The sequence below is a fragment of the Gallinula chloropus genome, assembly GCF_964237585.1.
Source record: "Gallinula chloropus genome assembly, chromosome: 28".
NCBI lineage: Eukaryota > Metazoa > Chordata > Aves > Gruiformes > Rallidae > Gallinula > Gallinula chloropus.
The window spans coordinates 3,203,816-3,230,850 of record NC_140113.1 but is presented as its reverse complement, the minus strand read 5'-3'; the positions used below and the strand labels follow the sequence as shown (position 1 = coordinate 3,230,850).

Below are 27,035 nucleotides of genomic sequence, written 5' to 3'. Positions count from 1 at the left end.
CCTGTCCCAGCTCTGGTGACCTTCCTACCCGACATTGCCCCAGCCCCATGGGAAACTGAGGCAGGAGCAGGAATGAGTCTGGAGGTGCAGCAGCACCTGGGGAGATGCTGGAGCATCCCAGCCCCGAGCGCCCACCCACCGGGGCTGCATCGCCTCCAATAATTAAATACTATCAACAATTGCATATTAATTAATTTAATATCCATTATTATTCATTAACGCAGTAATTAAATCCTTCCCGTAATTAACACACCACCCAGCAGAGCGGTCTGGCTCTGCAGCCCTGTGTCACGGTGGGAGAAGGATGCTTGGGGAGCAGGGAGAGAGCTGAGCTGCTGCCCCGGTACCCACCGAGAGCGTGTCCCCCCCCTCTTGGGCTCCATGGAACCACTGGGCCATGGGAAGGGAGGCAAAAGCAATTTCTCCAAAGCAAAGGGGGGGCCCCTTGACACGACATTTATTTTTATTTTATTATAAAAAAATACAGAATCCAACTGGGGCGGTGACCCGGTTCCCCATCAGCACGACGTCGAGGACGAAAAGCGGCGTGTCTAAGGACGAAGCTAGGCGGAATGGAGACCAACACGCAGAACCGGCGCCCAACGATGGGCTGCACCCCAAGGACAGCCCGGCCACAGCGAAGCACCACCCCCCCCTCCCCACCATCATCACCCCCCCAAAACCCCCTCACCAACCCCTTCACCTCGGCTGCCCGCCCCTGGCCCGCTGCCGCCTCCACTCCCCCCACTGCTCCCTCCCCCACCCCTTCCCCTTTCCCTACTCGCTGTACACAATATAGATATTTATATATATAATCTATATATATATAAAACACAGACCGGAGGCCAGGTTGTGCCACACGCCGCTTTCCAAGGAGCCGGCACCGTGACGGCGGGTGGGTGCTGCCGGGTCTCAGCACTGGGCTGGGTGGGTGGGTGGGTGGGTGTGCTCCCTCCTTCCCTGCCATCGTTTGCCTTGGAGAACCAGGACCTGGTCTGGACACACGGGGATGGGACGGGAGGGGATGTGAGTTTTTAATTGGGGTTTTTTTCTTTTCTTTTTTTGGGGGGTTGTTTTTGGTGGGGTTTTTGTTTTTGTTTTTGTTTTGTTTTTTAGGGGGGGGAGGATTTTTGGGATGGCTGAGATGAGCTTATTGCAAGAGTTCAGCTTCCTAGTCTAAAAAATAAAAATAATAAAATAAAAATAAAATAAACCCTTCCATAAAATCCATTCTCAACAATACATAAAAAAAAACGCTCACAGTATAGCGCTGTATGTACAGGGACGGGGAGCCCACCCCCCCACCCCCCTCTTCCCCAGCCCCTTCCCCAAAGGGTTTGGGGTACGCTTGGAAAAGGCGCCCGCAGGATGGGCTTTGCCTGGGTCTGAGCCCCTCGCCGTCATCCCCTGGGGCACTAATACCCCCCTGGGGTGTGGGGGGCTCTGCAGGACACACACACACACCTCCCCCCACCCCCCTGCAAAAATAAGGTGGGACAGCCCCAGGTTTAAGGCGAGGAGGAGTCAAGACCCGGGGCTGCGGGGTGGGGGGGGCGGAACACGGACCCCCCCTCCTTGGGGACCTGCCACCCCCCAGGGTCAGGGCCAACCTCGGATGGGGGGGCCTGGGGGCTGGGTGGGGGGGATTCTTATTAATGCAAAGAAGGAAGAGGGAAAAAGCCCCCAGCCCAGCCCGGGAGCACCAGTGGCAGACAGGGGCCGAAGGGCCAAGCTTGGGGAGCACTGCCATGGTCCTGCACGTGGCCAGCGGCCCCCTTGGGGTAAAGGGGGGGAGATTTGGGGGGGGGCTCTGGCACCCTTGAGGTGTTGGGGATGTGACGCGGTGCGAAGCAGAAGGAAACTCCTGCCTGGGGTCAGCACCCCCAACGCGCCCCGGTGAGATCAGCCCAACGCCGTTGGAGCAAGCGTGGCTGCTGGGCGAGCCCGGCCTGCCGGCTCCCAGCGCCCGGCGGTACTCCCAGCATCGTCCAGGCATCCACGACGCTCCTGGCATCAGCCGGGGTTCCCGGTGCCGGCCGGCTGCCCCCAGTGCTCCCAGCATCAGCTCGGCATCCCTGGTGCGTCCAGTTCGCTGTGCTGCCCGCGGAGCCGTGCCGGCATCCCGTGAGGATGGTGGTGACATCCATGGTCACCCCAGTGGGTGCTGGGTGGGGGTACGTGTCTGTCTGGGCCCCCCATGCCACCGTGGCAGAGGGGTGGCAGGGGAAGAGTGGCAGAGCCAGCACCGCAACGTCCTGCTGCCGGGGTGAGGGTCAGGCTGGGAAGGAGTCTGGGATGATGGAGCCGTCGGCACCATCGCCGGTGTCCGTCTGTCCCGGCGCTGCCCGCGGCTCTGCCCACAGCCGGGTGAAGGCAGCGTGCCGTGGCGATCCCGGTGAGGGGCTCTGCAGGAGGGGGCTGAGCGTGGCCCCGTGCGGGTCAGTCTGACACAGGGGGGCCCAGCCCGGAACAGCCCGGCAAATAAAAATAAACCCCTTTTTTTCTTTAAGAAACCCCCCCCAACCCCCAGCCCCCCACCCAGCCCCCCCCACGGACGCTGGATTTGGTCTGGAAATGTAAAAAGCGACATCGGACAGGAAGAGCCGGAGCCCAGCCGGCCGTGGCGCGGGGACGGAGCCGTGGGGATCGGTGCCGCGATGCCCCCCGGCGCGGGCGGCTGTGTGAGGACGGGGTTGGCTTCAGACGGCGGCACGGTGCGGCCGAGCTTCCTGCCGGCAGCACCCACCCTTCGTACCGGCGACGTCCCCGGGCACCGTCCCACTGCCGTAGAAGCCAGGACGCGACGGCGATTCGGATGGGCCGGGATCCGTTCCCCGGCTGCTCCTTCCCCGCAGAGTCACTCCCCGGCGCGTCGGCATCAGCACTACGAGGCCAGGAGCGTCCAGACGACCGGCACCACCACGAGCACGGCGTGCGGGACCCTGAGGCTGCAGCAGGAGTTGTTGCTGGTGAAAATGGGTTCTGGGGACTCGTAGAGGGAATCGTCTGCAGAAGGGGAGGAAGAGGAGACCCTGAGGTGAGCCGGAGAGGCGAGCCAGTGGTGGGAGCCGTACGGGATGGCACGACCGCGCTCGACACCGCTGGGGCTGGAGGGTGGGTATGGGGCGCTCCCGTTCCTCCCGTCCCCTCCTGTGCCCTCTCTGTACCAGAGGTGGGTGTCGCTGTGTGAAGGGGGGATAGCCATGGCACCCAGGGCTCCCACTCACCACTGGGTCCCACAGCCAAACCCGGCCTGGGGTGTGTGGGGACACAACAGCCAACGCTGCCAACTGGACCCTGAGCCAGGAAAAGCAAAGCCTGGTCCTGCCTGGGGACACTCCATCCTCCTCACACACCCCCTGGGGCACAGGGTCACCGGGGTTATCCCCCTCCTCACCGCCCCCATTCCAGGCGCTTCCAAACAAGGACTTCTCCCAGTTGAAGGGTGCCCAGACTGGGATAGACCCCAGGGATCCCCCGCAGCCCCCCCTCCCCAAGCAGCCCTTCCTCTCGGCGAGGCATCGGCGTCATAAAAATCCCAATATTATTAAAATACTACAAAATAATACCCGGGCAAGGATCCCACCCCCCACCCCCATCACGCCCTCGCCCTGCACAGAACACAAATGCTTTTTCCCTGCCAGTTTCATTACATTGGGTTTTGGTTTAAAGCCACGGAAATCAAACCCCCCCTGAGGAAGACATCCCCGTAAGCGGTGACATTTCACAGGCACTCAGCCTGTCCCTGGGGACAGCCGCTGCCATTTGCTAATTACACCTTAACAGGGGAAGAAAATTATTAATTTGTTTTTTTAAACGGCTGAGTTATTTGACTCCAAAAAGTAGCCACTGTGCAGATTATTATCCACCCCCACCCCTCACACCTCAAAAGCCCCCAGCCCCACACTCGGTCTGAACTCGCTGTCAAACATCCAGCACCCCCCGGCACGGTGCCCGCGGTGATTCGGGTACCATCTCCCATCGCGGGGTTACCCTGGTACCCCCGCTCGCTCAGGAGCAGCAGCATCCCCAGCACCCTGAGCATCCCAAGCATCGCTCTCATGCCACAGGGCAGGACCCCCACATCACCCCCCAGTGTCCCACAGGTCACTCACTTGTTGGCCGAACGTAAACCTTCAGCTTCAGGCAGGGCCTGTCCACCATGTTCGGGGGGGATGCAGCTGCAGAGAAGCAAAGGGGAGAAAAGGGGGTGAGTTAGTTTTGCGGGGGGGGGGAGCAGCTCAGAGCCCCCCCGAGGGTCTGTGGCATCGCCGAGGTGCCCAGGGTAGGGTGGGGGAGATGGGTGGCTGCACCCAGTCCTGCTGCACAGGACTGGTGATGATGGGGAGGGGGGTTCCGAGCTGGGGTGGGGGGTGTGCAGCCCCCACATGGGGTTCATGGCATCACCAAACCTTATCAGCTGCCGTGGAGGCTGTGCTGCACCAGCATGGCAAGCCCTGCCCACCCAGCCTTATCAGGACAGCATGGGGCTGGGGTGGGGGTCACAACGTCCCACAGGGACACGCTGGGACTGTGTTGTGTCCCCCCCTCCCTGGGTCACCTCAAATCAACAGCCTGAGACACAGACGGCGAGGCTGCTCCTCTGTGCTGCACCATGTCGGGCAGAGGGGAACCGGGGGGTCCCAGCACCCTCCTGCTTGGGACACAGCCCCCCCTCCACCATCCTGAGCCAGGGCCACATCCTGCGGGGAGCCCAGAGGGAGAGGGCACCGCGGGTCCCAACATCCCAGCAGCCCCCACCCCCCCCCCCCCCCGGCATTCCCCCGCCCCAAGTTACAGTGGGAGGAGGGCTGGGGCAGCCCAGTAAAGGGTCCCCAGTGGTTCCAGTACAGCTGGACCTTTGCTCAGGGAGGGGAGTGGGGCCAGGTTCTGCAGGGTCTTGTGCCCCCAGCTGCATTGTGGAGGGACAGCTGCGAGGTGAGGAGGGAGGCACAGGATGGAAATACTTCTCCTTGGGAGAGAGAAAGGGAGTAATTGCACTAATTACCCTGGCAAAGGTCTGCTCTCCATAGGAGGAATGTGGGGTTATATAGATGGTTCTAAAGGCATTTCATTTTCTCTTCTCCCTCTCTTCCTTTTGTTTTTTTTGGAATTAAAGGAGGGGGGAGAGCATTCTTCACAAGGAAGTTTAATTCCAGATGGAACGGGGGGGAATTGGGATGCTGCTTGCAGGAGAGCCGGTGGGGTAAGGGCACATGCTGCCCCTCCGGCGGCACCAGAACCTACTGGCCCCTCAGGGGTGATGGTATGGGAGGGATGTGGGGGGCCCTGGTACGGGAGGGATGCAGGGGGGAACCTGGTATGGGAGAGATGCAGGGGGGTCCTGGTATGGGAGGGATGTGGGGCCACAGGATCCTCTTGATTTATTCTAGCCAGATAAAACCACGGGGCAGCTGCAGAGGGAGCAGCACAACCCCAACACCCTCAGGCACGGCCGTTTCGGGGAGACACCAGCACCACCACAGACCCTCCCCATTTCTCTCCCACCATTCATCCCCCCACCTTATTTCCCACCCTCTCCAACTTCTCCCCCTTCCCTCCCTCTCCAAGGCCCTACACCCCACACAGGGAAGGGGAAGGTCACACCGAGCCGGACGGTGACAACATCCCGCAGCATCTCCGGCCGCCGCCGGCTCCATCCCCACGGCCGACGCGCTGCCCTTGACCCCGGATGGGGACCGCGAGCGCGTCCCGGTGCCTGTGAGGTTAATGGCATCCCAATTTGCGAGCTCGAGGAGGAGGTAATTTCTTTTCTTTCATGTCTGCTAAATAGGGTTCCTCAAAGAGGCATAATTCCTAATGTTCCGCATGACATGAATCCTAACCGCTTTAGCAATGATCAGCTTCGCCATTTACTTCTGGGTAATCTCTCCCTAACGACATTAAAAATGGGAAAAGGGGGAAAAAAAAAACCCCAAATAAAAAAAATACAAGGGGAGGGTGGGGGCTGGGGGGGGTTGGGGATGAGAGTTGTAGCCGCCGTTATTTCGCGAGTGACATTTTACAGGGGGAGAGGAAGAGGGGGGGGTGGGAATGGTAATTTAATATAGATAAAAGGAACAAATTAAGTGGGCTGAAAACAGATGCTTTAGGAAAAAGGGGGAGAAATAATAAAGGGAGATAAGCGAGCCGGCTGGCTCCCGCGTGAGAAGAGGCGTCCCTGTGTCCTGTGACGCCGTCGAGTGCTCGGGGAGGGGGGCAGTGGGGGGTGTCAGGGCTTCTCATAGAATCACAGAATCCCCAGGTTGGAAAAGACCTTTGAAGATCATCAAGTCCAACCATTCCCATCCTAAGCTAAATCAGATCCCTGAGCACCTCATCTCCCCTTTTTTAAACACACCCAGGGAAGGTGACTCAGCCGCTCCCTGGGCAGCCTGTTCCAGCCCTGACAACTCTTTCAGTAACAAATTTTTTTCTAATATCCAATCAAACCCTGCCCTGGGGCAGCTTCATGCCATTGCCCCTTGTCCCATCTCCTGTCACCTGGCTGAAGAGACCATCGCCCACCTCTCTACAACCTCCCTTCAGGTAGTTGTAGGTGGTGATAAGGTCTCCCCTCAGCCTCCTCTTCTCCAGGCTCAACACCCCCAGCTCCCTCAGCTGCTCCTCAGAGGATTTGCCCTCCAGCCCCTTCCCCAGCCTGGTTGCCCTTCTCTGGACTCGCTCCAGGACCTCAGCGTCCTTCTGATGGTGAGGAGCCCAGAACTGGACCCAGCACTTGAGGTGCAGCCTCCCCAGTGCCCAGTACAGGGGCACAATTATTTCCCTAGACCTACTGGCCACACTATTTTTGATACAAGCCAGGATGCCATTGGCTTTCCTGGCTGCCTGGGCACACTGCTGGCTCATGGTCAGCCTGCAGTCACCTATTTTGTTCTGTGGTTTGCTCCCCTTTATTGACTGCCTGAGCCCAGCCCCGAGCCCAGCCCCAGTCGCTCAGTTAGCCACAGATCCATCGGGCTCCTGAGGAAAACAGCACGGCTCCTTCCTGCTCCGGCGATGGGAATTCAAAGGCAGGGGGGACAGTCCCTGATCCACCCCTCCCTGGGGACCTGAGCCCACAACCTGCACCCGACACCCGTAGGAAAAGCTTTCCCTGGAGCGGGTTGGATGGTTTGGGCTTCATCTGTTTGGTGGGAAAGGGGAGGGAGAGCATCCTTGGAAGAGCATCCCTGGGAGAGCATCCCTGGGAAAGAATCCCTAGGAGAACATCATTGGCAAAGCAGCCTTGGAAGAGCATCCCTGGGACAACATCCCTGGGAGAGCATTGCTGGGAGAACATCATTGGGAGAGCATCCCTGGGAGAGCATCCTTGGAAGAACATCTCTGGGAGAACATTACTGGGAGAGCATCCTTGGAAGAGCATCCTTGCAAGACCATCCCTGGGAGAGCATCCTTGGGAGAAAATCTTTGGGAAAGTATCCTTGGAAGAGCATCCCTGGGAGAGACCCATATCCCCAGCATCCTGTATCATGCCCTCACCCCACGCCCACGGCTGCGTGCCAGGTGCTGCCTCCTCGAGGGGGAGATGCTGGTGCCGCCAGCGCCAAGGGCACAGCCAGGTTTGGGGGGCACCTCCACAGCATTTTGGGTCCCCAACACACAACAAACCCCGGCTCAACCCCAACCACAAAGTGATGCCGGGGACACCCCCAGGGCGTGCTCGATGCCGGACCCCTGCCCATCCCCTCCCACCCCTGTGGCAGCCCCTACTCACAGATATAATAATACTCGTGGCCGGGTCTGAACTCGAAGCCCAGCGAGAAGGGGGTGAAGAGCTGGAACTTCTCCGAAAACTTGAGGGGCCCGTTGGGGGAGTCGGGCCGGTTGCACTCCCAGCGCTTGAAGCCTCTCTGCCGGTAGTCGCAGGACGTGTGCCCCTCGTAGTTGACCATGTAGAGGATGTACCGCTCCATCCGCTCGGGCAGCGGCTCCTCGTAGTGCGGGCAGTAGATGTCCAGGTAGTCATTGATGCTCACCTCCACTGTGTAGTCCCCGCGGTGAAACCTGGGGGAGAACCAGCACCACATGTCACTGGCAGCCCCTGAAACCTTGGTTTGACCCTGACCCTGCCACGTTTTCTCCTTTCCCCATCACCCCCAACCCGGGTACCCCAATCCCCCTGGCCACCCCGACACCCACCCCCGTTAACCCCTCGGATTAACCCGGAGCATCACGCGGTGAAGCGGCACCGCCTGGTAACGAGTCGCAGAGGATTGAAAGAGTAAACAAACCCCAAATCATTATTTGGGGCGCTGGCGTCGAAGTGCTGGCACCACCACAGCCGCAGTCCCAGGGTAATTTGTGTTTCTGGCACTGATTATCTCAGAGATTAAGGGATTACTGGCCTGGAGCAGCTCCTGCCCGGCAGCCTCCCCCCCCCCCGCGCCGGCTCCTTGGGGTGACTTCTGCAACACCCCCCCAGCCCTGAGCTGTGCCCTGTGGTGGGACGGTGCAGACCCCCGGCACTACCAGCACAGCAGCCGATGAAGCCAAATGCCCCAGGAGCCAAAAGCTTGGCTTTTTGTGTCCTCTGGGGCTGGAGAGGGTGCAGCCCACAGCTCCAGACCCTGAGCAGCGGCTCCACATGCATCCTCACAGCTTGGCCCTGGGTGCTCAGTGCTGGAGGAGTCAGTGTGACCCTGGGCTGGATGATGATGGTGACCATGATCCCCCCGCCCCTGGCCACGCCAGTAATGTCCTGGGGCTCCCCAACACCCTCTGCAGCTGCAACCAGGGCTGAGATTGGCTCCAACTCATCACACTGGACACCCATGCACCACAGCGGGGGGTCCTCAGTGCTGATGAGGCAGGTGGAGACAGCAGCGAAGGGCTGGTGGTGGCAGAGAGTGACCCAAAAGGCACCCAGCACCCCAAAAAGAGAAGGGGGGGGCGAAGACAGGAGCTGTCAGGAAGTGGGGAGGCTGGGGGGGGGGGGCGGGGGCGAAGGCACTGGTCCTCCGGCCCCCATCCAGCTCATTACCTGCTTCATAAGCACTCTGATCACACAGGGAAAGGCGCTAATTAAGGAGCAGGGTTTCTCTCTCTCCTTCTCTCTCCTTTCCCGAGTCAGTTGTGCCAACCCTGCCCCTGGCAAGGTAACGTTTTAAAATGGAAAATTAATAACAAAGGGCCAGGATTTACTGGGAAACAATTTTCAAATGCATACAAAACAATAAAAAAATATATAAAATGTAAAAAAAAAAAAAAGAAACAAAAAAACCCCCCTCTCTCTTCTCTCTGCCTTTTATTTCAAAAAAATTATTGATTTTAATGATTGTTATTAAAGGCCAAGGAAAAGGCGGCTGCAACGGGAGGGCCCGAGCTCGTCGGGGGAATAATAATAATAATAATTATGGTTTTTGGAGAAAAAAGAAGGAAAAAGAAGAAGAAGGAAAAAAAAAAACCCCACTAAGTCCAAGGGCCTTTTCCAGACTGACAAATTGCTGAATTAAAGCTGATTAGCTGTGATAAATGGCACAGACGGAGACGGGCGCTGGCGGGGGCTGTGGGGAGGGGTCACCCTGTGCTGGGCTGGGTGGCTGCAGACCCCCATCACCGTGCACCCTACGTCCTGGCATCCCCCACCCCACCAAGCAGAGGAGCGACATCCCACCCACACTCCCCCGGCACCCCCATCTGATGGCTGTGGGTGTCCCACCACCCTCCCCACGCCCAGACACCGCACTTTCAGGTCACAGGGTGCAGAGTCTGGTTTAAGGACCAGAGCAGGTTTGGGGGGGGGGCAGGCATGGGGCGGCAGGGCTGGACGAGGGACGGTGGCACCCCCAGCATGGGGTGACTTTGTCCCAGCTCTGTCCCAGCCTCTTGCTGCTGACAGATGCTCACGTCTCCGGTTCCCCTTGCTGATTCACCCCCTCCTATAAATATTACATTTCTCCCTGATCAAATATTCCCTCCCGGCAGCTCCGCCGCGCTGCGACACGCGCAACCCAGGGCCCAAAGCTGCCTCTCAGCGGGAGCCTGGCCATGCCACGGCACCGGGCACCACAGTCCCAGCACACCAGGCACTGCAGCCCCAGCAGCTCCAGGGAGGGAAAGAGGGGGCTCACTTCGAGGTGCCCTGGGGATGCCCCTGGGAGGGGGATGGGGATGTGGGGATGGGGGTCTGTGCTCCGTATGGGGCACCCCATGCCCAGGATAAGCAGTTGGTGGAGCTGCCTTGTCCTTGTCCTGTCCCAACACAGGATGGGAGGTGCCACCACCTCATCCTGGCTAACTCAGGCTTGACATCCCTCCAGCTGACACCTGCACCAACAGCTGGGATCTAGGGGGGCACAGAGGGGACTGCAGCTCTCACACCCAGCCCCCATCCCTCCAGACATAACTCTGCAGAGCAGCTGGCACCACGGTGCCACCGGGACCCCAGCACCGGAGCAGCAAGGATTGGAACCAACACACCCCACCCCAAAAGCTGCCCACTCTGGAGCAGCAACACCCATGCAGAGACCGGAGCATCGCTGGGAGAGCATCACTGGGAGAGCATCACTCAGAGAGCATCGCCAGGAGAGAGCATCACCGGCACTCGGCCACGCTCAGATAACCGAATTTGCCGAGGGAGGTGGGGGTGTGATGGAGGCTCTCCCCGCGCCAGCCCCCGCGCACGCACGCATGGAGCCGTCTGTTAATTTGTTATCGTTTAAGTCGTTGGGTTCGCAAAATGTCAACAGCATTTTAAAGACCCGCCACCTGGCAAGCGCGCCGCCGCCCCGTGTAATACCCGCAGCAGGGCTGCCGGGCCGCGCTAATTAAAACGAGCGGGGTTTCGACTGTCTAAACGAGGCGCGGCGCTAATTCGTCTCCTTCGAAATGGGAATAGAATCAAATCCGCCTTCCAGGCGGGCAGGGAAAGGGCGAGCGGCTGGGGCAGAGCCGGGGGCTGGCACACAGCTCCCTCTGCTCCCTGGTTTTGGCACGCTCCCGGTGTTTGCGGGAGATGCCGCTTGGCAAACGGCAGGTGGGAGTTATGCCGGGAGCTGCAGCAGGTGCTGGGCAGAGCCCCCCGTGCCCGGTGTGTCCTGTTCCATTGAGGCACACACCGCTCCGTGCCTGGCACGCAGTGCTCTGTCCTGTCCGGCACACCTTGTGGCATGCACGGCTGGGGTCAGCACACACTGGCAGTCACCGTGCTGATGGTTGTCAACGTAGGGGGCTGGCGGGATGAGGAGCCCTGTCCTCAACTCTACAGACCCCCAAGTCCCCCAGACCTGGGCATGCCAGCTCAGGACACCAGGCAAGTCCCCAGATCCATGAGGAACTGCCATAAGCAGGAAGAGGGGCACTGCCTTGGCACACAACCAACACATGTCCATCACGGAGCAGCCATTCTCCACAGGACGGCTGTGCCGGGAGAGGCTGGGCTATCTCCCCAGTCCCCACCCTATGCCAGTGGGCACTGGGTGGTTTTGGCCGTGGGGGTGGGAGCCCACCCCGTCTGCAGGGCTGGCGGCAGCTCCAGCTGCCCTGGCTTCACACCTGGCAGTGCCTAGGAAAAGGACGGTGCTGGGCTGCGTGGCACTGGTGGGGTGTCTGGGGGTCACCTAGAATCGGTCACCCCTCTAGGACAGATGCCAGGACAATGCCATGGCCAGGGCAATGCATGGCATGGAGCAGGGCCAACGCCATCACCAGGGGCTGACACCATGGGATATGGCTGATGCCGTGGGACATGGTTGACGCCATCACTGTGGTTGATGCCACAGCCTCCCACGACTGTCACAGCTGTGCCAGGCAGGAAGCTCACCCGCCCGCCCGCCGCCGAAGGGGTTAAGGCTGAGCCATGTTTCCCTGACAGAGACGGATGGAGCAGCCTCCCCGCCTCACTGCCACGCTACACCTGACAACCCGCTCTGCGCGGCTTTCAGCTCCGTCAGCTACCATTAAGGCTGGGATCCCGGCTAATTGGGTGCTTCATTAGGGGCGTTCGTTACTGTTAGCACTGCCTGACAGCCAAGCAGCTCTGTAGGGGGGTGTTCGGTGGGCTCGCTCACCCCACAGCCCCTCTACTGCCCCCCACACATGGGGGGCCGGCAGAGGAGTGGAGGAACAGCCCATCCTCACACCCTGGCCGGGACGGCCACGACTCCCACCGGACAGCAGCACCATGGAGCTGGGGCAGCTCTGCCATGCTCCCACCCCCAGCACCCAGGGGTCCCATCACCACTGCCAGCTCTGCCCTGGCTCCACCTTGGGTTGCATTAATTGGTAACTTTTCCATCACGTGCCCGTCCCTTCCCATGACAAGAGTGGGAATCCATTGGAATGTAATTGCCTGGAATAAAACATCAGGGCCTGTGAAGCGGCTCTGCCGCACTCCCCTCCTCCCATGCCATGGTGGCACCACCCAAACCCTGCCCGTGCACCCCATGCTGTGCCAGGCAGGATGGTATATCCATGCTGGGAGCCTGTTGGCTTCCAAAGTTTTCACCTCTCGGATATTCACCATGGAGGACAAACCCTCCCAAGAGCCCATCCTGCGAACTCGGGTGCCAGCAGCATCCTCAGCCCTAGACCACCCCCCCCCAGCCACATCGCCAGCTGGCAGAGCCACCCCTACCCACACCCAACACCATGCAGCTCTCCAACCCCCGGTGCTGGGTGTCACAAAACCCCCTCTCCAAACCCTGGTGCTGGTCACTGGCACCGTGGCCAGTACCTCAGTTTCCCCTCAGGGTAGCAGCAACCCCCTCACCACGCTGGGGCCGAGGGCGGCAACTCGGAGCGGGAATGAAGCGGTTCCACCCTGCCAGACCAGCCAGTGTCCCAAGGGTTAAAGAACTGTGATTTTTCTTTCCTGAACAGCTTGAAAAGAGATATGATTGCGCCCGCCGAAATACAGGGGGGTGTGTGGGGGGGTATTATGGATGGAAAAGAGCTATTTAAGCTGAAGAACAGTGTTGGCACATAAACAAATGGGTATAAAATGGCCATGAATAAATTGAGGCTGGAAATTAGAAGGTACGTAACCGTCGGAGGAGCCAGGGGCTGAAGGGGCTCATGGGGGCAGTGAGGTGAGGAAGGGTTTTTGGGGCAAGGTGGTGCCGGTACTGGGGTGTCGGGCACTGGGGTCCCCCCAGTTCCAAGTTCCCCTGTCTTGGCGGGGGCCAGGCACTGAGATGCTTAAAACCCTCCCTTCTGCTTTCATCTCCCGAAATCTCCTTCATTCAAATAGTCACAGCGTGATCGGGAGTAATAAGCCTATTACTGAGCAAAATAAAACACAGCAGCCCCCACACACACACCCCCCCCCGCCGAAACCAGCCCCCAACCCCACCCGCTGCCCTCTTGCTGCAATTTAAACACAACCCCATGAAAATTCAGCTGTTGAGTGGACAACGCCAGCCCCCAGCCCCCTCACACCGTGTGTGTGTCCCCCCTCCCCACCCAGGGAAACAGGGACAAAGCGGCTGCCTGGCACTGGGAGGGGGGTGGGTGGGCAGGGAATGGCCCCCATGGAGGAAGCGCCTGCCCAGCTCCGCTCGGCAGCGTTACGGCTCTTTTTCTCCATTAATCCCGTTGCTCGGCTGGTTCCCGGCGTGTCCGCAGCCAGCGCCCGACTTCCCGCCGGGAACGTTTAAGCTGGTTTTCCCATTTGTGTCTGCTCCTCCTTGGAGAGCCAGGGCTGAGCGCCGTCCCGCGGGATGCTGAAGGCAGCACCAGGCGGGAGCCGGATGGGGATGGGGTTGGGGGGAGGATTTCGGCCAGGAGCCGATCACAGCATCCATCTCTCAGCTCAAGGGCGGTTGCAGCACTCGGGGTCAAAGAGCCAAGAGCCACTCGTGGGGGCTGGGAGAGGATGGAGTAAGATGTGCCTGGACACCTGGGTCTACCTGGCAGGGTCAGGCATCCCCCAGTCACATCCCACTGCCCCAGTGGCACCGAGGTTTAGTTTAACCATGATGGCAAACTCTTTTGTGGGGCCAGAGAGTGAGCACGGCCACCCCAGCATTGGCACCAGCACCCACTGCCTCCCAAACCTGCGCCGGGCTGTGCCAGAGGATCCCAGCATCCCAAGGCGGCCGAGCCCCGGTGTCCGCAGGAACGCGACGGCGATGCTCGGGGTGCCGGCAGGAACCACCCCATCCTCAGCCTCATCTCTCACAGCCCCAAAAACGAAGGCAGTGACGAGCCCCAGTCCCGGTGGGACCGTAGAGCACCACGTGCACGTTCCAGCGGCGTTCCCCAGCGCCGCGACGGTGGGGCCGAGCGGGGAAACGCGTCTGGGGCTGCGGCTCACAGAACGCCTGTAATGTGGTCCTGAGGGACCCGCCGTACACACGCCACCTAAATTATTTAATTTCTCCAAACTGCTGCACCTTTATAAATCATTAAAAGCTCCTTTTGATCTGTGTTAATGAGGTTTCCCGGGCGCGGCGGTTGGAAACGCACTTTGGCGCCTGATCGCGAATCGGCTAATTAAAAAAATAAAGAAGGAGCGAGCGGGAGCGCGGCGGGGCGGGAGGAGGGACGGGCATCGGCACGGGGCGGAGGATGCCAGGGCTCCCCCCGCGCCCCAGCAGGCAGCGATGGGGGGCCAGGGGGTGTTTTAGGGATGCCCGGTATGTATTTTTCCCCAGGGATGGGGTAACTGGTGCTCAGCTCATCCTGCCCCACAACCCGACCCGGCTGAGTGGGAAAGGTGGTGTCAAGTGAAACCCAGCAGGAACGATCCCAACGGCACAGACAGCAGCAGGGGGATGGCATTTACTGTCCAATTTCCCAAAGGTGGGAGCCCTGTGTCTGTCAGACACTGAAGTGCTAGGCCAGCCAGGCTGTGGGTGCCATCCAGCTGCCCATTTCCCCCTCCAAACCTCCCTTTTATTTCCCTTCCTGATAACCCATGAGCAGACCCAGGAGCTTCCCAGCCAGGAGCCCCAGGAATGCACCAGTCCCAGCCGCAGCCACATCACTGGGAAACTCCAGCGCTGGCAAAGCACAGGCTGGGGGGGTGTTATCGGTCCCCCAGTCGCCACTGCGGGGTGGGTGGGAGCTCCCTGAACCCCCCAGGTCGGGTAGGTGTGGAGAGAGGGCCGCGGGGACTGTTTTGGTTGAGGGTACCATCCCGGCGCACGCCACATCAGCCCAGTGGTTGAGAGCCCAGGGTTGGCCCTTTGCTTCAGTGACGAGCCACCACCCTGGCTGGTGCTCAGGGGGAGGGTCTGCTCTCTCTGGGGAGCAGTGGGATGGGTTGAGCACCCCAGGACTGGGGTTGCGCAGAGCCGTGGCCAGCAGGAGCCGATGGGTCAGGCAGCGAGATGCCGGCAGAGCAGGTGTCAGCGTCACTTCGCCAGCCCTGACAGCTTTAATATCAATATTTATCTCAACTACCAAACTCCAAGCCCAGCTACATATTCAGCAGCTCGATTACAGTTATCGGGAATGACGGCAACAGCTCCCACGGACGGGAGGTTAGTTTGGGCTTAATGCTGTTTGACAGCCCCAGCGCAGCCGCGCGACACGGATGGGGACCAGGATGGGGACCTGGATGGCGACAAGGACAGGGATGGTGTCCCAGACAGGGACCAGGAGTGTGATGGGGATAGGGATGGGGATGGGTAGCTCTGTATACCCCCATTGCCTGGACCAGAGAGGCTACACCATACTGAGAGCTGCTGGGCCGGCGTGTGAGCACCAAGGGTCGCCTGCAGCTCACCAAGCCCCCTGGATGCCCGTTCCCCCTGCAGCAGCTGGCAGAGGGCAGCCGGCGCCAACATCAGCCTCCTCACACCCGCTCTCCTCCTTAGCCACAGGGGCCTGGCCCTGCGTGCCCCAACTCAGCTCTGGCATCAGCCTCCATGAGTCACCCCCAGCCAGGTCCCGTGCAGCCCACGGGCACGGCACACCCTGGTATGGATACATCGTTAACAGAGTCATCATTGGTGTGTTCTTCCACCCGCAACTTGCCATCAAGGACGCGGCGAACCGGGTCTGGCTGGTATTGTATTCATGGCACATGTGGTTCCACAGCACTCACGGTTCCAGTTGCCCGTGGCTGGCTCTGCTGTGAACCCCAAACTTGCTCCTTCTAAAACCTGTCTTTTTGTCCACCTCTCTGTGGGTGCCGCAGAGGCCGCTGGCTCGCCCATGCCGGCACCACACGGTTATAGTGAGCCGGAGCACGCCGCAGGAGGACGAGCCGGCACATGCAGCTGCCCAGCAGGCCAGGGAGGGCATGGCATTGTGGGTAATGTATGCAAATTCCCATGCAGAACCATCACTTGATGGCTTGAGGAGCACTTCCCCAGCCCCAACACCCCTTGAGCCGGCGCGGGCCAGCACCGACAACACCATCGGTCAAAGACCGATGCTGGCACAGCTGGGACTGGGGAGCAGCAGTACCACCAGCCCTACCAGGACTCACTTGAGGGATATTTCCCTTTCCCTCCTTGTAATATAAATGCCAAAGAGCCCCACGTCAGTGGGAGAGTGGAGATAACCTCGTCCCAAATCGTTCTGGTTCCCACTGGAGACAACAGTTCCTGTTTCCTGGGGCAACGGCGGGGAAATTATGGCTGGCGCCTAAATCGCCATCATTATGCACCAGAGCCAACGCTCCCCACTTGCAGTTTATTGTCATCTCTTGCTTTAGGGAGATGCTGAGATATTACAGGGCCGGGTGACAGCGCGGGATGAGAAGGGACGCGCGACGAGAGGGACGCGGAGATAAATGGCTACACCGGGAGCTGTTATTTCAGCCTGCGTGTGGATGGAGAGAGGGAGCAGTGAGCCTCACTGCCCCAGGCTAGGGGTGAGCTGCTGAGGGAGAAGAAAACAAAATTTGCTTAAATGCAAGCGCCAGCCTGCCGAACCCACGGCAAAGCGCCAGCACCGCATCCCGGCAGCCGCTCCCTGGATACACGGCACCACGGAGAGGTTTCCCACCCAACCGGTGCTGAAAACCCTGCTGAAGCGGCCCCAGGTTCCCTGCTGCTGTGGGCAGAGGTGCCATGTCCTGGCGAGGAGGCACACAGCCACACTCCCCTCTTGAGTATCTTACCAGATTCGTCCTCTGCTGTCCCAGTTATTCAGAGGCAGGATCACGGCGGCACCCGGCAAGTGCCGCTGGTTTGGATGGAGTAACGCTTCCCACAGGCTTTCAGCTACAAGCTGCTGCTGCCCAGTGCAGGCTGGGGCTGGGACCCCACCTGCAAGGCCACCCCCAAGGTACTCACAGGCCTCAATGCCTCAATCCCCAAAGCGACCCGGCTCCCCTTGCTTCAAAGACATCGAGTTTTTCTCTCTTCCCCCCACCCCAGCCCCTCTATTTGCAGTTACACAAAGAAACGGCAAAGCCAAAGTTGAGCATCACTCCCCCTGCGCTGCCTGGGAGAGCTGTGAGGAGAAGCGGAGGGGGAAGAAACTTGGGTCTTTCAAGTATTTTCAAGGGAAAAAAAAAAAAAAGAAAGAAAAAACAGAAAAGAAAAAGAAAAAAGGGAAGGAGTTCAAAAAATGAGCAGCTTTTCAGGAAAAAGCCAGGGCGGCTTCGGCTCCCCGGCCCTGTGCCAGGCTCCAGGCTGCGTTTCACCACGCACAAGGAGGGATGGGAACCTGTGGTGGGTTTTGCTTTCTGCCTCCCAAGATCCCTTCCCAGCCCAATGCCAAGGGAAGCCAGAGCTTTGGGATCCAACTCAACCGGACAAGGCAGAGCTTTAACACCAGCGCTGGTGAGGTGGGAGCCAGTTGCTCGTGTCCAGCATGAACGGTCCTGCACGCTGCTCCAGCGACGCAGGCACAGACCGCGCAGGTTTCCTGAGCTTTTCATGAGCTCACTCACTTGCCTGGAATAAACCCCACAGGTGTCCATCAGAAATGGGTGTCTCTAACGCATGGATACCCCGTTTTCCCATGCCAGAGCCAATCCTGGGGGGAAGAACACACTCTCTAGCCAGGTGAAGCCTGTCCCTGAGGTAGCAGCCCCTTTTTGGGGTGCTCTGCTCTTGCCCCCCAACCAGCCACTGCAGTTCACACTGCTCACCCTTCATTAGCATGGATGCTCGTTAGCCCAGCACTGAGACTAATCGATACCACCATTAACAGTCTATCCTGAATTAATGTGTTTTAACCTGGCAGGCCTTGGGGTATCGGTCATTCTTCCACTTAACCTGGCAGGAGGAGGATTTTTCCTTCAACGGTGCCTGGTGAGCATGGCAGCAGCTCAGGGAGGGACGCTGGGGACACTTCATCTCGACCAGACGCTGTTCCTCCAAGATGCTGCTGAAGGGGAGCAGGACCCCCACCCAGGATCCCCCGGATGGGACATCTGGAGGTCACCACACCAAAAGCCCTTCTTTGCCAGGGCTGCAGCTGAAGGCAGTGCTGTGCCACCAGCTCTTGGCTTTGCCGCTTACTTCTGGTCAGCCCATGGTTTGCCAGATGCTCCTGAACCTCTAGGAGCATCAGTGACACAAGACAAGGACAGAGCAGCCCCATGGACACGGGGATGAGGACCCCAAAGATGGTTCTGTGGGCTCCACTGCAGCATGGGGACCCACAGGTGTTTGGTGCCACCGTGTCCCTGCAGCCTGTCCAGGATGGTCCATCAATCACCAACCACCCAGACTGGTCCATCAGCCCCCAGGCTGGTCCACCACCATTCAGGCTGGTCCATCACCCTCCCAGACTGGTCCATCACCCCTCAGGCTGGTCCACCACCATTCAGGCTGGTCCATCACCCTCTCAGGCTGGTCCATCCCTGTTTCCACAGGTCTCACCCCCCCAGTCCCTGCGCCCTCCCGGCCCCCGGGCAGCAGCAGCTGAGCTGTTCTCTCCCGGGCACCTCAGAGCCACCCTCCCCTGCTGCTCCCGCCTGCCTCGCAGTGCCTCTGGCTAAACAGAGATCAGAAATGTTAGATCTTTCCTAACATCTCCTGCCAGCACTGTCAGTGGCCCTCTCCAGAGTACCAGGGCCCTCTGTTATGTAAACACAGCACATTCTCTGTCAAAGATTAAAAAAAAAAAAGGCTCATTTGCACATAAAAGCCGCCTCTGCACTAGTTCGGGCACTGTGGCATGTAAGGAAGGCTGTAGGTTAAACTCCGTAATAAAGCGAGGAGGCGCAGAGGTCCCGCTCCAGCTCCCGTCCTGCCCCAGCTGGACTCTGTGGCCAGCGAGCCGTGCCAGCCATGAGCCCCCGCGACGAGGGTGAGGGAGCCCCAGGGGTGGGAGGTGGGTGCACGGCTCCAGTGCCCACCGCTGCACCATGCCTGGCCACCCTGGGACCCCCACCTCCCTGCCCTGATACTCCTCTGTGCCGCCCCTCATGCCAGCCACTCACCCACGGCACCCCCAGACTCTGCCGGACCCACAGCCAGCACCATGTCCATCTTCTCTACCCAGCATCCCAGCCGGATGGGGCACGCTGCCCCGCATCCCTTTGGCGTCTCCACTAAGCATCCCGCACCGCCCCACATCCCTTCGGCATCCCACACTGCCCTGCATCCCTTCGGCATCCCACACTGCCCTGTATCCCTTCAGCATCCCACAGTGCCCTGTATCCCTTGGCATCCCATGCTGCCCCGCATCCCTTCAGCATCCCACACTGCCCTGCATCCCTTCAGCATCCCATGCTGCCCTGCATCCCTTTGGCATCTCCACTAAGCATCCCGCACCGCTCCGCATCCCTTCAGCATCCCACACTGCCCCACATCCCTTCAGCATCCCATGCTGCCCTGCATCCCTTTGGCATCTCCACTAAGCATTCCATGCTGCCCTGCATCCCTTCAGCATCCCACACAGTCCCGCATCCCTTCCCACACACTTTTGGGAGCACCGCGTGTCCCACAGAGCTGCGAGTGATGCCGACCGCCGCCCTCACACCCCGGCACAGTTCGAGCGCCGGCACCACCGGACATCACCACAGGAGCAGCTCCGGGCGAACGAGGCACAAGGAAGGAGCCGCTCTCCTCTAACCGGGAATGCAGCAGCACCTCTTGCTGCCAGCCCTTGGTGCAGAGGTGAAGCAGTGCCCGCTCCACTCCGCTCCTCTCCAGCGGGACAGCACAGGGAGGCTGTCGCCACCAGCAGCTGCCCCTCGCCCTCCCCCAGGAGCGCTTGCGCCCGCCCGGCTCCAGGGATGGCGGCAGACAGCCGCATGTGCCGCCGGGGTCCGTGCAAATTAAATCAGATCAGAAATTTGTTGTCGGGAGAGACGGCGGCTGGGAAGTGTCACGGTAATTGCGTTAGTGCCAGCAGTCCTGCCGGCTTGCTGCGCTGTTCCGGCAGCGCCGCAGGGGCACGGCACTGCCAGGGCAGGGGGGTCACTGGGGGTCCCAAATCCTGGCAGGGAGTGGGCCAAGAGGACTGAGGGCAAGCAGGGCGAGCGCAGGCGGCCAGATGGCTCAGGGTTGGGCAGAGTTGACGTGGCAGAAGGTGTTTACGGTGGCGGCTGACAGCAAAGGTGAGAGGGGCACGGGGCTCTGGTGGGGGGGCGAGGGCACAAGGGGCTGCCCGCACTCGTGTGCACCCACACATGCCCTGCCCTGTGCACGCCCTGCCCAACACGTCTGCACCCATGCACACCCTGCCCGGCACATACGCAGCCTGCACCCGTGCATGCCTGGCCCCATGCAAACCCAGCCCCGTGCACACCCAGCCCTGTGCACACGCACACCTTGCCCCTTGCACACCCAGGCCTGTGCCCTGCTCACGTTCCCCCCTCAAAGCTGTGCAGGAGCTCCCACAGCTGTTGGGCCCGACACGTCGCTTCCAGCCAGACATGTGCCAGCCCGTGCACGAGGCCACGCGTGCTCATACGTGCTCTGGCTGCTCACGCTGAGCGCCCTAATTAACACGTCTGGCGACGCGGGCGGGCGCTGATAACGGGCACGGGACGGGAGCTGCTGGGGGTTATCTGACGGAGGCAGCCGGGCCCCCCACCGCCCACGCCGCCTCCGCGCCGCAACCGCCGGGACAGCCAGATCAAGGCGCCCGTTTGGGGGTCTCCCGCATAGGGACGGGGTAAACAGCCCCTGGGGCTGACCTCATTAGTCCTGATGTTCGTTAAGGCTGGCTCTGGCATGCTGTGGGCAGGCTGCCGAATCCCCAGCACCGCGGCCACCAGTGCTTGGCCCCAAACACTGTCACCACCTCCCTGCCATCCTGTAGTGCCATCGCCGGGACAAGGGACCAGCTTTCCTGGGAATGACCACCCTGCCGGGATGAAGGGAGATGCTCCGAGCGGCAGGTGACAGTCCCTACCTCGCCCCTCCCTAAGCTGGTACCCAGCAGGCAGCAGGTGCCATGGCCTGGCGATGCTGATGTTGGTGCTGAGCAGCTCACAGACCAGTGGCCGGGGCACAGTCAGGTGCCATGAGGCAGCAGCACACCAAGCCACCCGTCTGCAAAAGGCACCAGGAGGATCAGCATCACCCTTGGGTCTCTGAGCTGAACCAGCCGCTGCCCTGGCACTCCCCAGAGCCGCTTCACCCCATAAGCACTTAGCACAGACCTGCCGGGACACCGATGCAGCAGCTGCTACCTCTGTGCCTCAGTTTCCCTGTCCCAGTGTGGGACCACCCTGCTTGGCATGGGTCCATCAGCACGAGCAGCAAACCGGGAGCGCTTTGTCCACCCCTCCTGGCTTAAAACATCCAAATTAATGTGGATAAACGCGCATTATTCCATCACTTCAGTCATCCACCACTTTATTTTCTGTCAGTGTCTCAGTCCCAGGGGCGGGGGGGGGGGGAAGGAAGGGAGGGAGGGGGGCAGCGGGGGCGTACGGGCGACTCTTTAACCTTGCACCACTTTAATTCGCAGGGAATTTCACGCGAGCGGCGGGAGCGATTTCTGAGCGTGTTTGCCGGCGAGCGCGGCCGCCGCGGTAATTTGATCGGCAGGAGCCGGGGCGAGCGCTGGCCCCGCCATCACCGCAAAAAAACCGCCGACGAGGTGGAAATCGTGTCCGCCCGACACGCTGCGCAGCGGGACGTCGCGGCGAGGACAGGCAGGCGCTCGGAGGTGGACGGAGGGACGCGCCTCGGCAGGACAGATGCCACGGCACCATACGGCGGTTCGGGGAAGGAAGGGACCTGCCCACTCTGTGCCATCCTGGGGGATGCTGGGTGGGATCCAGGCCCCCGGTGACCCCTCAATCCCAAGGACAACGCAGGGCTTCTCCTCCCCACCCCGACGGTGACGGGCTGTGGAGCCGTAATTTATCACACCAGTCCCTGACAGCTCCCTTTGACGGGGTCCCCGGGGGGAGGGGGGGGTGTGAGCGATGCCTTTTGTCTGCCCAACAATTAATTATTTCCTGGCTAATGATGAACTCCGACTTGCAAAGCAGGTAGCAGCTATGTGCAGGAATGAGAGCCGTGTTCCCTTCACTCCTCTCCTGTACTTCATTGGGACCTACCCTGGGACCCTCACCGATGGCCCCATGGCAGGCTGGGACAGGGGGATATTGGGGTATCAGGGGTTATGGCTAGATTTTGGCACTCCCTGCATCCTGCTGTCCTTCCCATGGGCATGCTGTGCCCAAAAAAAAGGTCGCCCCAAGACCAGACAGTGCCAGCTCCAAGGCCAGATGGAGCATGCTGGAGAGATGGGCGCCGGGGTGGCAGGACAGAGCCCGCTTCGGTGGTGCCGGCGGGTGGGCGCTGCGCTGCGGCAGCAGATGTCGGCTGCGCCGGCGGAGAGCACTTTAAGTGCCAGGCACTGCGACCGCAGCCCCAGAGCGCTCTGCGACGAGAGGCTGATAACTGGATGATGGCTCCGTGTTAATGGAGAAAATCCATTTAGGTTCACTCGATCCTCTCCCACAGGCTTTCATTACACCTCGGGGGGTCGCGGCGCGCGGGGGCCCCTGATAACGGCCGAGCTGCGAGCCCGGATCACATCTCTGCCCTTTATCCGCCTCGCGGAGCAGGCTCTGGCACGGCGCGGCCAGGGATGCTCGTGTGAGGAAGGATGGCTGTGTGTGCAGGGAGTGGAGCGGAGGAGACAGGGAGGGACAACACACATGTGCTCGGGGTCTTCATCCCCACAAACACCCCGAACAACAGGCCCCAAACCTCAGAGGAGCAGGCACAATGGGGACCCTGCCTTGAGGAACCCCAGCTTGGCTCAGCGACACGGCGACGGGCGCAGGGTGGGATGCCCAGCAGTGGGAAGGCACGCTCCCAGCGCTGGAGAAAAAAAAACCCCACCCCAAACCCCAACGGAGCCGTGCAAAGAAGTAAAATAATTATCAGGAGCTCCCAGCTCGGCAGCCCCGCCTGGTGCTCTCTGTTTAAGGCTAGTTAATAGGTAGTGTTCTCTGGTTAGGCCTGAGTGACATTTCCATGGTTATAATAACTGAGCTATTACTTGCCGTATTGATGCATTCCCCCTGCCGGCAGCCGGCTCATCCCGCGCCGCGCCGCCCGGCCGCCGAAAGCTCCTTTAGTCAATAGCACTTCTATTTTTCATTACTCCCTGGAAATGTGGCTCTTGGAAGCTCATCCGTCATTCAATTACGCCCTGGTTCAGTCCTATCATACACGTGTCATAAAGTTCCTCAGATCTGAACCGCTGTTAATTTTCTGCGCCATCCCAAGGGGATGCCCAGGACGTGCTTGGAAAGCAACCAGGAGGACGAGGGCATGCCGGGTATACGGGAGGCACCGGGAAGCTTGGGGTGGGGGGGCTTACGGCGGTGCCGATGGGTGCGAGGGGGCTCGCCGCCGGCCGGTTCAGTGAGGAGTTTAGGCGCTGTCCCCCCTCCCCGTGCAGCAGCGGGGGCACCGGCAGCTCACGACCTTGGCAGTGAAGGCAATTTATTCCTTCAGCTGGTTTATTCTTTTATCAGGTGTTGGTTTAACAGGGTGAGCTCTGCACGCCCCCCCCCCACCTCCCGCTCCCCTTCCCCTTTAATCCTATCGGCATCTGTGTTGGGCACGTCCGTACACAGAATAATCACCTGCCTGGCAGATCTGTCACTTCACCAGATGTAATCGGGGAACTTTCTTCTGCTTTTATTTATTTATTTGAAACCCGCCCGATTTTCTGGTTCTTAGAAGCTGCAGCAGCTCCCAGGCCAGGGTAGGGGGTACCCGATGATCTGCAGGTTCGCCCCCTGCCCGCGTTTTGGGGGCACTGAGGGTGGATGCCAAATGCTGCACGACACTGTGCTGCTCCCTCCGGCCTGTGCTGCCCCGGAGTGCTCCCAGCCCAGCACAAACCCCAGTGATGCTCCCAGGAGGGGGGTGCTGGAGGTGCTGGGGGGGGGTCTTGGTCCTGATGAGCCCCAGGGTCATCACGCAGCGAGACAGAGGAGAGGGGATGGGCACTGCGCTATGCTGCAGCGGCACCGGGATGGTGCAGGGGGCACACACAGTGCTGGGGGGGCACTCGCCATCTCGAGGGTGGAGGGGGTGAGTGGCAGAGATCACTCTCAAACACACAGGAACCGCCAACAGCCCTGCCCGGGTATTCCCACATGGACTCTGAGCTGTGCGGCATGTTCGCCCCACTCCCCTCTGGAGACCTTTACAGCATCGTCCCTCCTGCCCCCCCTACACCTTCCTGGCCCCAGGGGTCAAGGCAGGGGTCCCATCACCGCCTGTGTGGCTGTGACCATACTGTTCAGTCTCACAGGCATCCCAGCCAAAGGACGAGGACTTTGCCAGGGTCCTGCTCGGCAGCAGGACAGTCCCTGCTGACCCTCCCCAAGCTGGGATGGGCACGTGTCCCGGGGTTTGCAAACGCTGGGTGTCACTCGCCAGCACCCCACAGCCACACTGTGTCCCCCTCCCACGCTTTTGGGACGGCTCCAGCCACCCCAACGGCCTCCGACGTGCTCTATAAACAAATATTCCCTATCAGGAGGAGGATGTGGCCACACAGCCAGGGATGCAACCAGCCATGGGGATGCTGCAAAGCTCTCATGGCACCTGGAAGCATCACCGGCCCCTCGGTCCTGGTGCACAGAGCATCATCCATCCTGGCTGCCAATCTGGGAATCAAGGCACGGAGGGGACTGTCTTTGCTCAGAGTGAGATACAGGTGCTGGGCATGTCCCTACTGCCAAAGGATGGCAGGGAGCAGGGTGACCCTCCTTCCTCAGCGGCTCAGGGCCACAGCAGTGGCCCTGCATGGGCACCTCCTCCTCCTCTTCCTCCCAGCCCGGCGTTTCCTCCCCTCCCACTCACCACCGAGACTCCCGCCTCGCTCTGGGCCATGGCTAATGACTGGCCTAATTGATCTCTGACGAGGCTCTGCTCCTTGCCGGGAGATCGATGCTGGAACCCGCTCAAGGCTCTGCGAAAAGCCATCTCTCCTGGTTTCTCCCCGCCTGCCCAGCCGGGCAGCACCGCCCCGCGCCCGCAGGGAAGAGCCCATCGATCGGGGCGAGGATCGATCGGATGGAGAAGAGGATGGAGGGGAGGGCAGCCACCGCCACAGAGGGGAGCAGACCCTCGGGCAGCCTTTGCTCCAGCTCCATCCAACCCCAGGGCGCTGTGGGCTAAGCCGGCGACGGTGTCGGGGGCTGGGGTAACCCTCCCAGCCACACCAATAGGGTTCCCCATCTTCCTGAGCCCTCTCCCAACAGCCAGGCTCTGTCTGCACAAGGACATGGTTTGCCCATCGCGGCTCCACCGCCTGTCTGAAGAGTCAAACCCAGGCACAACCATCCCGACCCGCCCGGAGATGCTGCTGACCCAACACATGCCAGGAGCCAGTTAGACGGGAGGGCAGAGCCCGGTGTCACCAGTGGCTGGACCTCCTACAGCCTGGTGCAGCCAGTGAGCACCACGGGCCGTGCTGGGGCAGCGTGACTCCCTGGGGCACGGAAGCAATGGAAGCAGTGACTGGAGAGACACGGCACATCCGACCGACTCGCCGGCACGTTGCTGCCAGAGCCGCGCTCACCAGGCGAGGGGCTGCGCCGAGCACTCACCCTGCACCCAGCGTGCTGTGGGGCACAGCGGGGGGCACGGCGCAGCCCCTCATCCCCCTCCGAGGAGCTGGGTGACAGTGGGGCACAGTGGGGGAATGGGGGTCTCCCTGGCACGGCTGGAGGGGATCCCGACCCCCCCAGGCAGGGGATGGCAGAGGGGGAGGTCAGGGAGACAAGAGACCCAGGTTTAGTTCTCAGCCCGGCTCTGCCCCCTCCTGTTATCACTTCCCCTCATCTTCCTCCGGCTGAATTTGACCTAATTTGGCAAGATCAGCCAGGGTCTCCCCTTCTTGGGTCACAGTGGCCCCCCTGCCCCTCCCCGCTCCTTTCACTGGGGTTTAAGCCTCTTCGCTTTGTCCATTCTCTCCAAGACTAATCAGATTAAAGCCTTACTGGGGTGACCCCCCCCCTCCCTCCTCGTCCCCCCTTCACCCCTTCAAGGCTTTTGGCAGCCCTACGTCACGGTCCGGGTACCTTTGGGGTCCAGGGTGCCCCTGGGAGATGGGTGCAGGTTGGGCGGCTCTCCAACTGCAGCCATCTAGCACTTTGGGGATCCCCCCCAGCTCACCCCCTCCCCAGCCCCACTCACTGACAGAGCAGCCAAGAACACGACGCAATTACCAAACTGGACTTTTTTTTAACATATTTCAACATATTTTTCCACACCAGCTCCCCAGCAGCGCCCAGCCTGGCTCCTCAGCAGCTCTGGGGAAGCAAATTCCCACCTAGAAACTTTCTGGCCCCATCCCACTCGCTTCCCCACGTGCTCCAAACCCCTCCCAAGCCCTCCCCCCTTCCAAAAAAAAATCACCAAATGCTTCCCCCCCCCACCCCCCTCAAAAAATAACCTTAAAAATTGATTTGGGTTCCCTTTGGGCCAGCTCAACACACAAATGCATTCGACACGGGCGCGCTCCCCCAGCCGGGGCTGTATGCAAAGGCAGTTAGGGGTCGATGAATAATTCATCCTCCGCTGTCTCTCAGCATTAGACTGTGGAAAAATAAATCTGAGACTATATAAAATAAAATAAAAAGAGAGAAAAAAGAAGCTGGGGGGGTTTGGGGAAGGGAAAGGGGGGGGGATGTGCACAGCATCCCTCGCCCCTTCGCCCCC

At 60.4% G+C, this 27,035-nt stretch overlaps 1 protein-coding gene across 1 annotated transcript in view; it reads right to left on the bottom strand.

Annotated features, from left to right (window-relative positions):
• Positions 1 to 2,884: 2,884 nt before the first annotated feature.
• EFNA2 (ephrin A2) overlaps positions 2,885 to 27,035 on the bottom strand; it is a gene marked incomplete at both ends in the record, with an annotated part of 43,450 nt that continues 19,299 nt past the window's right edge. Inside the window, 3 exons of the mRNA XM_084276542.1 lie at positions 2,885 to 3,006; positions 4,116 to 4,181; positions 7,739 to 8,028. Coding sequence (XP_084132668.1) covers positions 2,885 to 3,006; positions 4,116 to 4,181; positions 7,739 to 8,028 — 478 coding nt within the window. The remainder of the gene's footprint in view (positions 3,007 to 4,115; positions 4,182 to 7,738; positions 8,029 to 27,035) is intronic.